General features: G+C 43.6%; 1 protein-coding gene across 1 annotated transcript in view; it reads right to left on the reverse strand.

Moving 5' to 3' along the window:
* The window catches only part of ZFYVE26 (zinc finger FYVE-type containing 26), a 69,171-nt gene that overhangs the window by 20,324 nt on the left and 34,327 nt on the right, over positions 1–14,520 (reverse strand). The window contains 10 exon segments of the mRNA XM_025201367.1: positions 1–129; positions 3,109–3,140; positions 3,324–3,380; positions 4,458–4,627; positions 5,105–5,253; positions 6,693–6,791; positions 8,161–8,407; positions 9,722–9,898; positions 11,712–11,834; positions 12,655–12,759. The exon segment at positions 1–129 is cut by the window's left edge and continues 1 nt beyond it. Coding sequence (XP_025057152.1) covers positions 1–129; positions 3,109–3,140; positions 3,324–3,380; positions 4,458–4,627; positions 5,105–5,253; positions 6,693–6,791; positions 8,161–8,407; positions 9,722–9,898; positions 11,712–11,834; positions 12,655–12,759 — 1,288 coding nt within the window.

A 14,520-nucleotide genomic window follows, 5' to 3' on the forward strand; every position in this document is an offset into this window, starting at 1 on the left:
CATAGTAAAATTCACTGCGTACAATTTTATTCTCTTCTTCATTCAGAGAAAGCAGCCACTCAAGTTCAGTTGCCTTTGGTATTCGCATCACTGCAGAGTAACCCAAGCATTCATTACTAGGCATCCCTGCTGGTGAGAATGAGCAACCAGTTAATCAGAATAGCACAAAGGGCAGCAAATGTGGCTGAAAAAGTAATGAAAAGTTCTTTTTTATATAATAGTAAATAGCTACTTGTGCTCTTCTTGGTAAACAACTGCTCAAAGTCAATGGGATAAAGCAATCTCATACATTGCGTTCAGCATGCACACAGAACCAGAGACATTTCTTCTTCAAAACATATTCTCCTGTTGTTTCAAGATGCAAACTGAGTCTAAATAACACCCACCTCCAGCTAACAAAAACTCGGGTCCCTGAAATGAATTTTCAAATTGTTTGAACCTTTTTGTGCCTCTTAATGTCAAAATATATCCAACTTTTTCTTTGACCTTCCACAAAGTAAAATATTAATATTTACTGGTCAGAAAAAGGGAAGAGAGAAGTGAATTGGGAGCTTAAAAAGGGACACTGATGAACACATTGTAGGAGGTACTAATAATTTAACTGCTAGTTTTCTTTTTCAGATTTGGGTTGATGGATCTGCAATCTAGCAAATTTTACTCTAAGATGAAGGTCTTTGTGAAGGGACAGTTACCTATATTTTTACGGGAAATTGAATTTTTGACTGGAAAAAATTCTTAAAATGCCTTTCCATCTTTTTTTCCAGGTAAAAGCCTGCGTCTTGTTTTTCTACACAAGATTTACAGTTTTTCACAGGTTTTATTTCTTTCCATTATTTCAAATTCAGATCTAGTCCACTACATTGTTTGGGACATGATTTTTTTTTAAAGCATCCAGAACCTGCTGTCCTAGACTAAAGCAAAACTGCTTGTTTGAGAGGTGAGACCAACACATTTTCAAAGGTGCAGCACTTCAAACCATAATGACTAAAAGTGTCTGCTGTAATCTATACATCTATAATTAGGGTGACCACACATCCGAAATTGGCTGGGACAGTCCCAGATTTCAGAAACCAGCCCCTGATCACCCTATCTATAATGGAAGGCTTGGGAATTTCAGGCGACATACAGCATTTGCTTGTAGCTTTTAGCCTTAGTACTGTAATGCATGAGATATAATAGTAAGGGGAAAAAAAGATACTGGGTGATTCCAATTACTAAATTGGCCTTTTTGGCCCAAACTTGAATTCTGTACAGAGAATTATTCTGCTAAAATTGAGAGCTAGAACTAGACTATTCTCAGTGGTGGCAGATGACAAAACAAGAAGCAATGGTCTCAATGGTCTTTGCAGCAAGGGAAGTTTAGGTTGGGTATTAGGAAAAACTCTCTCACTAGGAGGGTGGTAAAGCCCTGGGACAGGTTACCTAGATAGAGAGGTGGAGGAATCTCCATCCTTGGAGGTTTTTAAGGTCCGGCTCAACAAAGCCCTGGCTGGAATAATCTAGTTGAGGATGGCCCTGCTTTGAGCTGCGGGGTGGGCTAGGTGACCTCCTGAGGTCTCCTTCCAACCCTAATTGTCTATGATTCTATGAACTGCTGTAAACAGACAAAAGCTATCTAGCATCAGAAATCAGTTTAACATGCTTTGCTTGGATTCACTAATTTGGTAACTGACTGATAAGAGTGGAAAGATATTAAAAATGACAACACTGCTACCATCTTCCTATCACCCCTCTCTCCCCCACTTTAACACCCCTTTCCTAAAGACCCCACTCTCAACACAGTACAGGATTTTTACCCTCAAGATGGGAAAGTGACAGAGACTTCATTATTCCTATTGATTTTAACAGACCAGTCAGATACTATAGTGATGAAGGCAGTACATGATATCAAAGATAAATAGAGAATTATGCCCAAATGGAACTAGGAGACAGGGCCAGATGTACATTAAGACAAACCAATTGCTTCGAAACAATAAAGTTAGCATTACTCTTCTGGAATCCTTTCCCATTACATCTGAAAGTCTTGATTCCCTTGCTGCTGTTCTCTCTTGACAAATTTCACAGGAGGTATGTATGTCCAATGAGATAAAAGTTCAGAAAATGTCAGACAGACAGAAAATGTGAAAGAGATGTGAGATGCAGCCACTAAGAGTATTATTTTAATTCTTTCAGTCTCTCTTTGCCTTTGTCATACAAGTCTCGTATATGCTGCTCTTCACTAGATCTTTGCAACTCCTTTTGCTTATAGTAACAAGACCTGTTTTAAAACAGCAAAGTGCTTAAACAGTTTATTTTCTTCTCTAGGAGAGAGAACCACAGAAGAGGAGAAAATACCAACTGCTAAGCATTTCATGAGCTACCTGAGAAGTTTTATAACATTTAGGATTTAGGAAGAGTTTCAATGAAGGCCTTGTTACACATTAATTTTGGGTGACTCCTGAAATTCTCAATGGTTGATGGTAACTTCAACCTCTGGATTGTCCGCACATTAATACCTTTAAGTGGCTTAAAGCACTCATTGTATGGCACAAAGTTACGCCACTCCAGGGCAGGATTCTCTCTGATCTGCACTACCCAGCTCCCAGCATTAAGGTGTGGCCACTCCCTGCAGATGTGCCAACGAGTTGAAGGCGAGACTGCAAGATAGCACTAAGATGATCATCAACATTTCTGCAGCTAACAGAGTAACATGTAACAATGCCCTTACTATTTCCCAGTATTCCAGAGAGCCGCCCTGCTTTGTGGGTTTGTTTGACCATGATTGGAAACACTTTGCAGGACTGAAGATATGCCTGAAGTATGCTGGTTCTAACTTCTAAACCAGGCACCAAAAAGAAAAATACTTCAATCCTTGAAATGAGGTACTTTGAGATCTTTTGATGAAAAAAGTCCATAGTGCTTCTAAAAGTACTTGTGACATTGTGAGGACACCACTATCTATTTATCTCCATTCTATGAAACAAGGGGGAAAAAAGAAGAAACTCTGAGGCACAACAAGTATAAGTGACTTGCTCATGGTCAGGTCACAGTGTTTAAGAGCTGGTCATGAAACCCAATATACTGGGTACATTTTAAAAAGAGAGACTGAATGCTATTCTGGATTCTTACTTTCTGTTGAGTCCTGTTCTTCCTCTTTTGTGCTAAAAGAAAGACAGAGAGAAAACCTTTATATCCATCTGAACACATGGCAAAATGATTATTTTATTAAAAAAAAGTAATTCAACATAGCTATCACTTTTACAGTACTAGCCAAAAAACTATTTGATTAATCACTTCTCTCAGATTATAGTTTACAGAAAATAGGGACAGAGCCAAGTACATACTACAGTCCAGCAACATGAATCCTGGTAGCTTTCTGTGGGAGAAGATCATCATGCCCACTGTATCAAAAGGGAACAGATATTGAGCTGTTGGGAGACTTCAGCATTGATCAATGGGAAACTTGCATTACACGCCAAAGAAAAAAGCATTTTAGACCTTAAAAAATAAATCAGAACTCTGGGCCTCCAGGTTTGAGCTCTGTCCCGCTGGGACTATGCTGCTTCAGCCCAATGCAAGCTGCCAACTACGGTACAGACAGAAAAAATGCTCTTATTCCTTATTACACAAAACTATCCTCCCCTTAACTAACCTGCCCTGGAGAAGTACCCTTACATGAATAAAAAATTCAAACACTCATACAATGTCCCACACAGAACAAAATTAACATGAGAAGCTTAAGCTCAGTGCTTGCCTACAGTGTGACAGGGAGCTATTGATCTACTCTGATAGTGCTGCAAGGCTTCTCAAATTTACACCATAACTTTTCATAGGCCTGTTTTTTTTTTCTGATGCATCCTATCAAAGAACCGTAGAGTACTCCTGTCTCTCCAACTGACAGACTGATAGTAGAGTGGAGGGGGCAAGGGGAGAGAAAGGGAGGAGGGTCACTGTTCCTCACCTCTCCTAACTACACCCTCCACTAGCTTATCTAGTCTGTGCAAAATGAGTTCAATGTCAATTGTCACCACACAAGTGACCGTGTCACATACCCACTGTCATAAACACCCCATATGCTTATTCAATTAAATCACTTCTGGAACATATAAAATTGAATCAATCAATCCTTGGGAGTGGTCTTCATGGGGACAAAAATTAAAGTGCCTTGGCAGAGTATAGTGTAAATGCAGGAAGCCTGTATCGTTACCACATAAACAGAGATTTCGAGGGGATAAGAGGTGATCAGTTTCCTGGGCTGCCAATAGAGCAGTTCCCATGTTACAAAATAAAGAAAGATATTGGGTACCTAGTGCTGGAAAATTCCAGCCGCTGAGTCCATATCACTAGGCTTCTGAAATAAGTTATCCAGCTAAAACACCATGAATCCAGACTGTTCATCTCTGAGAATTATGCTGAAATACACACTCAGCTGAGGACACGTGCACAGAATTATACAGAATGCGTGCTCAAAGACTTACAGGCTTGCGTCTCTGACTAAGCCACATGGATGCTCTTTGTTGTGGTAACTGTAGCACTGGTCACATACGCGAGCAGGCGTTTCTCTACAAGCTTCCACCACCATTTTTTTGGAAGAGCAAGAACTGCACACAAGCCTACCACAACGTCTGCAGTGATGGCGCCTATTAAACTGAGGCATAAGAAGCAATTATGGTTAAGAACTGCAAAAATGTAATGCATTAGCAGCTGACATTTCCCCCCTTCACATGAACAACCCTAGCTCATAAGTGAATGTATTCCATTGAAGGCAACTAAGAACAGAGAGCAAAATGGCTAGATGTTTTTAAACTTCAAGAATTCTGTTAAGGTCTACCCAAGAACTGTCCCCTCCCTGCTACATGCCCTATTTGATTTGGGAAAAGGAAGGGGGTGGGTGCAGGGAACAAATAAAAACAAAACAAATACAAACAAAAATCCCATACGCAGTTGGACTACAGCTTTTTAAAATTTTCACACTATCTTCTAAATTAGAGTCTGAGGATGAAGTTCTGTAGACTGTGGCTTACTGATATCATATGAACACTTATTCAGACTATATCACCAGTTGAAAACAAATCATGCCCCATCTGAGCTCTACAAGTATTAGTATTTGATCCTTGCTCCTTACCATAGTAAAACGCTCAGTTTTACACACCATACATATCATTTCAGTTTCATCGGGTATCCACTGATGCTTTGGTGGTGGTTTCTCAGGTGGGACAAATTCTTGAGGGAACAGATTTCGCTGTAGGCTGGGACTTGAAGACTGGATGATGCCTTAAACAGCCAAGAGAACACACACAGGGAATCAAATTTAAGCCACTTACTGGAACATTGTAGTTCTATTGTTGTAGAACTTTGACAGTATTATAACGCGCACAAATGAGACCTCCTTGCCTTTATAAAAGTTTGTTAATATACGTTCAAGAGATCTCAGATAGGAGACCACAACCCCTGCTACAGAGGAAGGCAAAACCCCCCACAGTCCGTACCAATCTACCCATGGAGTAAAATTCCTTTCTGACTCCAAATATGGCAAATGATCTGACCCTGAGTGGAGGGGCAAGACCCTCTAGCCAGAAAACTCCAGCTTTAGTCCCAACAGGAGCACTGGTGCACTCCAGTCAAAATCTCTAGCCTTGGCTGCAGCCAAGACCCAATGCCTCTGAGGAAGACTTAAAAACACCTTGACACAGCAGAACACAGGGAAAAGGCAACCAGCAAAACCCAGAAGTATGGGAAATACTCATAGTAGAACATAGGCACAGCTATGCCTAAATCATCTCTGATTAGTGGCTGTCCAACCTGTTATATTAACCATTGGTCAGTGTATGCAGCCCACAGCCATTAGTTGGACAGCCTTGCCCATGATAATGAGGTTTGGTCTATGCTACAGATTCCTGCTAGCAAAACAGAACACACTCATTCACAACCCCCCTGTGATGGCAGACTCCCTTCTTTCTGCTGGAAGGACACCACCAGCTCTCTGACCAAGAGGAGCCTTCTACCACAACCCATCAGGCAAAAGAAAGCATGTGTGGATGTGCCCATGCTTTCTGCTGCCTGCCATGGCCCCTTTAAACAGCTGATGCCTTCCAGGGCAGGCTGCACATGCTGCTGGTACAGTTGTAGTGCAGCCACTCAGGTGTCCAAGGCTGTTGGCACAGCTGTGATAGTCACAAGCCACATCAAGGTACCAAAAGCTATATGGATGTACACACTGTGGTAACTTCCCTGTGGCAGTTGACATCTGTTAGCAGAAGGTTTATAAATGCAAACAAGCCCTGAAAAAAAAAAAAGGTGTCACGTTGACCTCCCAGGACACCAGTAGATACTGAAGAAGCTCTGCATAATCCTATACCACTCAGCTATTTGTCCTGACCCTGGTATGGAGGGAACTTTCTCACTCTTGAAGTTGAAGTTCAGTCTCTACAGCCCATTTATTTTCAACATATCTTCATGGACCATGTGGTGCCAACTGTGCAAGTAGTCTGCGATGCTGACAGCTATGCATCAAGAACCCAAGAGGCATCCATTTACACCGCAACTCACTTTACATGCACTAAAAAAGCAGCTTTTAATTACTATTGACTTATGCTGAATTGGAAGAGAGAAGGAAGTTATCACTTAAAGAGTGGGTAGAATGCAGAATTAGAGCTGATGGGAGGACAAAAAGAGCATGAAAAAACACAGAGGCACAGTGCAATGCAGCTTACCAGGACAGCTAGCAGTGACTAATTCTGCTGATCCTGATTTAGATGAGGTTTCTGATTCTGACACCTGACTGAGACTCTCTTGGATGCGAATCACAGAATCTAGGGCAAAGGAAACAACAGATAAATACTAGGTCATGCGCTTATCTAGCAAGAGAAAGATTAGAAAATAATCTGTTCACAGCAATGTGCATCAATGTGTTAGTAAAAAACAATTACTTGCTGTGATGAGCTTCACAACTTGCATAACAATCAGACAATAAATGATTCCTTAAACTACAGAAAAATTAAATAAAAGACTTTTACCACTAAGAGGCCTAAAACAGATAAAGGGTCCTTGGCACAGGGGCATTAAAAAAATCCAAAACCAATATGACAGGTACCATGGTTCTCACTAACATTAGACTACAGAACATTAGACTACAGTTAATCTGACTTCCACCAAACAAACTGTTCATAATGGTGACTAAGGGTAGATATAGAGGCTGCCTGATGTTGCATTTGTGATGCTATCTGAGAATCAGTGAGGTAGCACAATACTCAATTGGACTGCCACCACACAGAAAAGTTATGGAAGGGTGCCCTGAACCTAAAATGGTTGCAAACCACCCAACTAATAGAACAGTGTGAGACTCCATTCGCCACTTGTTGTCAAGTGACTAAAAGAAACATTTTATGAAATGGAGTTCAGTGGTTAGATGGTGGTATAAAACAGGCAGACACCGTAAACACAACTCTGCTAACCAACCTCTCAACCTGTGGCACCATCTGCTGTTCGTCAGAGATGTTTCATAGATTTCATTGACATTAGGGCTGGAAGGGACCTCGGAAGATCATCGAGTCCAGCCCCCTGCCCCAGGGGCAGAAAGTCAGCTGGGGTCATAGGATCCCAGCAGGATAAACATCCAATTTTCTCTTGAAGGCATTCAGAGTAGGTGCTTGAAGCACCTCCGATGGCAGGCTATTCCAGACCTTGGGGGCTCAGACAGTAAAGAAATTCTTCCTTATGTCCAGCCTGAAACGGTTTTGCAGGAGTTTATAACCGTTTGACCTTGTCATCCCTTGGGTTTCGAAGCAAAGAGAAGTCAGTTGCACTGCACCCAAACTGGGCTCAGGTTTTTAATCTTGTTTTGGCGGGGTGGGGAATATTCCCATTAAGATAATGACTTCTGGTTCAATCTGTACTACGTGAGGGGAGGGGGAAGAAGGAAAGTTAGGGAATTAGACTGCTTCTTTGGTTTTAGACTTCATGCATGTCAGAACTGTCGGTGATTAAATGGCACGAGCCAGGAGGCCTTGAGTGAAGTAGTAAGTTGCCTTGATGAAAGAGAGAGGAACCATAAAGGAACCTTTCTAAGCTAAAGAGAAAAGGATGCAGCCACATGAAAATTCATGGTGTGGGGTGCTCCTGAGGGTAAAGCTTTTGCCCCTGCCTTTCCTTGTGGGATGAGAAACTCTGAAATATAATCACCTGATCTCTTTTCTTTTAAGGAGTAGGGGAAATCAAGGGCTTTCTCTGCATACTTGGAGAGCAAAGTATCAATATTCTCTACAGTGAAGCCAATCTCCTGCCCAACCAACAGCTGATGCAGTGTTTGCACGGCCACTGCTGCCCAGTCCACCTTCATGTTCATGAGGAGCTGCTCCAGCATGAGCAGTGGCTTGGAGGACAGGTGTGAGTAGTTAACACGGTAAGGCTCAGGAAGAGTCAGCAACACCTTGGGCACAAAAAAGACACAGGGAGACCATTAAATCACACAACCAGAATCCAAAGTTTGGTCACTCCCATCCCCACCTGAACTAATCGGCTGGTTGATGTTTGGAAGAGGTAGCTAGGGGTCAAGACACAGCGGGGACTTTCAGAATCTGTTCCTGGCCGTCACAGCCTTTGGCAATTCACTTAATTACTTTCCTACTCTTTTCTTTTTTGAAATAAATGTTTTAATCATATTTATAATCTGGTGATCTCACAGCACCTAACTTCCACTTCATAAGCTGACTGAGATGGGCAGAAAGGCAGAACTGTATCCTTACATCAAAAAAACAAAGCTGACAAACAATTAGTTTAATCCATATGATTTCCCTTTTTAGCTCCCACTGCTCCCAGAAGCTGGAAGGAGGGAGGGAAGGATTCTCAAAAAAACCAAAAGAAAAAACAAGAGGCCTCTTATTATGGCCACTTTTTAATACAACATCATGCCTTATAAAAGGTAATTTTGGCAAAGGAAATGGCCATGAAAGAAGTACCTGGCACTTCACTGAGCTCTGAATATAAGTGTGCTAGTGTAACATTAGAGGAAAGAACAATCACAGTTCAAATTACTTTTCTATTTGTTTCAATATCCATGTTTAAACTGGGGTAGAACAGCTGGTGGTTAGAGCAGGGGTACCAGAGATAGGAGAGTCAAGCTCTTTTCCCAGCTTTGACATGAATTGCATCTAACTTGCATTAAGACAGATGCTCTCTCTGTGTGCTCACTTCCTGTATACAGAAAAAGGAATTGTAATTGCTCATCTGAAACAAAAAAATTGTTATATTTAAGTGCTAAGGAATTTTGCCTAGGTACCAGATCCACATGTCTAGATTGTTTTGAATAAACAGTTGTTGCAAAGAAAGGATGACTAAAGCCTGCTAATTTTATCACTTTATGCTTTTCCTCTCAGAGCAAGAGACCCTCCTATACTTCTGCCAAAGACAAAAAAACAGCCCCTACACACATGCCATACCCTACTTCCCTCCCCCTTGATCTTCTACATTGTGATCTGTTCTGTTTTCCTGCAACGTTTTAGCCCCTAAGGCTGCTCTGTGGATGCTGGCAGTGACAATAGCCCCAGCATACAACAAATGCAAATGCAAAGGTGGTTAAAAGCCAACTGTTTGCCCCCATTTATGCTGTCATGACAGGTAGGGACTGAGAAATGAAATGAGGGCCTCCCGCATGGTGGCAGAGATCTTTCCTGCTAGATCTTTAACCAGGTGCTTGTAGAGCTATGTGCTACTGTACAGGCAAAAATTCAATAACTTTGCTCACCTTTGATCCCATATAAAGTGCTTGGATTTCATTATGGCGTGCAACTGTCAGGTACTTGTAGAAGTGCGTAGTGAGGTAATCAGCTAAGAAATGAGAGGCTGCCAAGCTGGGGTGTTGGTCAAGAGACTGTTCACTTATGGCAAGGTGAATTTCAGGGTCTTCTATTCTTTGTAAGAGCTAAAAAGCAAAAACATGCAATAGGCAGCCTATCCTGACCATGCAGCTGGAGAACATCTGAGGTGTGTTGGCCCACTGCCTCGGACTAAGCAGGTTATTTACCTCTAAAGTTAGCCCCTCAAACATTTTATTTAACCTGCTACAATCTCTTAAGTATCTTAAGGTGATTTAGACCAGGGCCACACACTGCATAGACACTCCCCACCTCACTCCCAACCTGTAGCCCCCTGCCCCCCAGCCCTGCCAGTGCCCCTCACTACCGACCCCCAGCCCTGCTGCCTAAGCAGCTTCCGCGTCGTGCAGTCTCTCTCTCTCTCTCTCTCGACTCCCGACAGTCAGTCTTGAAGCAACCAACCGGGAGACCAGAGGAACAGCAAAAAGCCTGGACATTTGGTTCTTATTTTAAAAACCTGCCTGGACACAGCACAGGGGTCCAAAAAAGAGGACATGTCTAGGAAAACTAGGACGTATGGTAACCCTCCCCCCCCACCAAATGCTGCACTGTGCACCTGCTGCTTGGCTGTACTATGTGCTTGTCCATACTTTTCCTCCTTTCACTGCTGCACTGTACACCTGCACAGGTGCTGCCCCCAATGCTGTACAGCACATCCACAACCTCCCACTGTGCACCCAAATGCTGTGACTCTCTGTCAGCTCCCCCCAGTCATGCTTTACTGCTCTGCCCCACCTCCTGAGCTGTTGCAGCCAGAGGGATGGGGGGTGGGGGGAGGAGCAGCAGCAACCAGGAACCCCAAAGGCCACAACATAACCCCTTGCAGGCTACATGTGGCCCACAGGCCTCCAGTTGGACAGCTCTGTTTTAAATCATCCATCTATAGATCATCACTTCCTAACTGCCCCATTTCACAATCCATGAAGAAGGACAAATAAGGATACATAGTTTTGTAATGAGTAATACAAGTTAAACAAGGATTGAAGCCAGACTGATCAGTGTATTGGCTAGTTTCACTTCCTAGTTCTTCTTCACTAGCAACACAAGACTGTTCTATTGTGGTTTCCAGTGTTGAAATCAAAACTAAAAAATACCAATGTTTTAACTTAATTAGGGGAACCCACCCAGCTAATATTGCTTTGTTTAATATCCTTATTTTCTCATAAAATGTAAATTTTCCCCATCTAATCTACTCAACAGAACTCTCATTAAAAAAATCCAGAAAAATCCACATAATTTGAAGCAGGACACTCACAAAGCCCTCTTTGCTTTGCAATAGTCTAGTAGCCAACATGCAACATATGGGCAATATTTGGCTCATGTAATCAAGTCTCATAGTATTTGGTGTTTGTTTTAAGTCTGTAGAGTCTGGATGCTTGTGAGAATCTCAGCTGCCATTGAAATTGTTGAGAACTCTCATGGTTACAAAGAAGAAATGGAAAAGATAACCCTGAAGTATCAAATGATAATTAAACAAAACCTAAAACTCATTAAAATGTAAATAAATTGAATAAATTAACTTAAAAAAATGTAAGTTCTTATAAGAGTCTGTCCCACCACCCCTTTTTTTTTTTTATACCTGTGCTTAGCAATAGTGTAATTCCGCAGCAAGGCTCAAAATGATCCTTAACAGATGGCAAGACCAAGGTTCCCTGTAGGCAACATTTCAAGTGGATTCTACCAGGCTAGCTGTACCATACATTGGGTCCTGTTGTATATTGTAATGGAGACAGGAGCTTCCTATTTCAATTACACAGCCAAAGCTCTGAGCAAACTGCCCAACTGAGGCCTCAAATAGTAGTTTGGGTACCCTAGTCCTCTAGTGACCTATCCTTTAAAGATAGTAAGGCAACTAGTTACCTGCCAAGATTTTTCCATGTCTCCTATCTCCAGCAAGTGGAGGAGATGTTCTTGGTGAAGGCTAATCAAATGTTCCCTTGGAAGAGGGTACAGGCGACCCCATTCCTCACACAATTCATAATCCTACACAAGGAAAACAAAATGCAAACTTTCTTCATTATGGCTATGCATGCCCATGACATTCATTCCCATTAAGTTTGCAAGAAAAGTTCTATAGCTTTACATTACTCCTCTTCCTCTAGAAGGAAAATAATTAGTGCTGGAGAAATAAAAAGATGCAGTCTTGCCAGAGCCCAATGCTACATTGAGGGGACCTTTGCAACCTGCCAGTTAAGGCAAAGGGCTTTTGGATAAATACCGTTATACATATTCATAAGCACTACTGGGGTTCCCATCCTGGTTGTTTATAGTTTCAGAAGGAAATATTCCACTGGATCCACAAAGCTGGTGCTGGTATGCTGCAGCTGTATTTTAAATTTTAAAAATCTAAGTGAAAAAATAAACGTAAGCTCCCTCTCTCTGCCTAAAAATTTATTTTTGTTTTTTAGGTCTGGCATTCTCAGGAGATGCAAATGATACTGCCACAACTAAAAACACCATACACCAAGCTCTGCTTCTCCTTAGAGAAAACACACATCACTCTCATATACACACATCCCCGCCCCCCCGCCCCAAGATCACAATCCTCCTCCAACTTCCAAAGTAGAAAGAAAGGAACAGGTTATTTTGGGAGAAAAATGTTTTACGGTACTTGCTTTTCATTTAAATTCTGGCAGCAAGTAGTTCAGGTTCCAAATTATTCAATTTATTAAAGTATCTTTTCTAGGAACTTGAAGTCTGTTGAAACATGCATCTAAATATACTGGTTGACAACAAAAAAGACAGATAGATCCAGCAGTAACATTTTCTAGCTTTCCGTAAGAGTGAACATAAAATTCCAAACCTTCGCTTCCAGAATAACACTCATGATAGCTTGGGGATCATCAGTACAGGCTTTTTTCAGGTCTTGCCAATCATGCCATGGAGGGACATCTTGCAAATTCAAAATCTAACAAAATAAAAGATTAGAGTGCGTATGCATGTTTCAATGGTATGGAAAAAACTTAAATCACTGGATCTACATGGAGAGCTGAAATGATTGCACTGAGTTGTCCCAAGACAAGAAACAGTCAAGGGACTCATGAATTTATCATACCAAAAAGAAGCTAAGATGAATTACTGAGCTTCATTACAAGCGAGCGGGCTAAGGGATTCTTCTCAGTCATCTGAATTAATTTGTCTGAGCTGATTGCTGACAGAATTCCAATATGCTACATGGCGTCAGTTAGCGGGGTCTATGTTATATCAGTTATGTCTTCATTGTGGTTGCTGTCATGTAGAGTAGATGTAATCAAGCTAACTAGAGTACTGATAGTAGCGCAAAAAAGCCAGCAGGGAATTGTGTGTGCGCCAATTACCAGAGGGGACTCGTACATGTGATGGGGGTTTAACCCCAGGGTTTTATTTTATGTCCCCTAAACTGAAACAGTGGGTTTTTAATTGAAACCCACCATTTCAATTTTTCTGTCATGTTACAGCAAGGGGCCTGATTGTGTTTGTGTTCGTTCGTGTGCATGTGCGTTCGTGTGTGTCACAGCCAGAGCCTTCCCGCAGCCAGGGGGAGTCAGTAGGCCCTGGTCCTTTCCTCTGCGGTGGTGATGCCCCCCTGGGGCTGCTAGCAGGCTGGGCGCTGCCCCAGCTTGGAGGCAGCACCTGGCCCGATCCAACTGTTCCCTGAGCCCACCAGCTGGAAGCCAGCCAGGTGCTGCTCCTTGTGTCAGTTTGGGGAACAGTTGGATTGGGTTGGGTACTGCCTCTAAGCTGGGGCAGCACCCATGTGCTAGCAGCCTGCCTGGACAGCCCTGGGGAGTGCTACCACCATGGAGGGAAAGACCAGGGCCCCCTGCAGCTCAGGGGCTGCTTGGCCCACCAGCAGCTCACTCCCCTGGCCATGGGGGAGATGGGCAGGCTCTGCCAAAAAAAAAAGGATTGGGCCCCCACGCTGCCTTCATGTCTGATCCTTCCCCCCTCCCTGGTGGAGTTTACCTAACTCCACCACAGCCAGGGGATGAGCTGCTAGCAGGCTGAGCAGTTCCTGAGCTGTCGGAGACCGCAATTCTTTCCTCTGTGGCACCAGTGTCCTCCTTGGGCCACCTGGGTGGGCTCCTGGTGGGTGGAAGATGCTCCAGCTCAGAGGCAGCACCTGCGTGGATGCAACTCTCCCGAGCCTGCCAGGGCCTCCAGCACCTCGTGCACTACTGCTGCCGCCTAGAACTGCCTGGAAACAGGCTGGCTTGCCCCTGGGGCAGTGTGGGGTGGCAGCAGGAGGGAAGCTGGATGATGGCAGCTGGAAAAGGTGGCAGGGATGGTGCACAGGGAGCTGGAGACCCAGACAGGCTTGGGTAAGTGCAGACTTGGCAGGCTTCCAGTGCCCTGTGCACCATCCCCACTGCCTTCTCTGGCCCCCAGCTGCCCTTCTGCTGCCTCCCCATGCTGCTCCAGGGGCAAGCCAAGTCCATTCCTGGGCGGTCCCACATAGTTGGAACAGTGCACAGGGTGTTGGAAGCCTGGCAGGCTTGGGGAAGAGTTGGATCCAGCTGGGTGCTGCCTCCGAGCTGGGGCAGCACCTGTCCACTAGCAGCCCCGGTGGCCTCAGGGGGCACCACCACCATGGAGGGAAGGACCGGGGCCCCCCACAGCTCAGGGGCTGCTTGGCCTACCAGTAGCTTGTCCCTGGCCCCAGAAGGGGGAGCGCGGGGCCCGGACAAAC

This window comes from Alligator sinensis, unplaced genomic scaffold, assembly GCF_000455745.1.
Source record: "Alligator sinensis unplaced genomic scaffold, ASM45574v1 scaffold768_5, whole genome shotgun sequence".
Lineage (NCBI taxonomy): Eukaryota > Metazoa > Chordata > Crocodylia > Alligatoridae > Alligator > Alligator sinensis.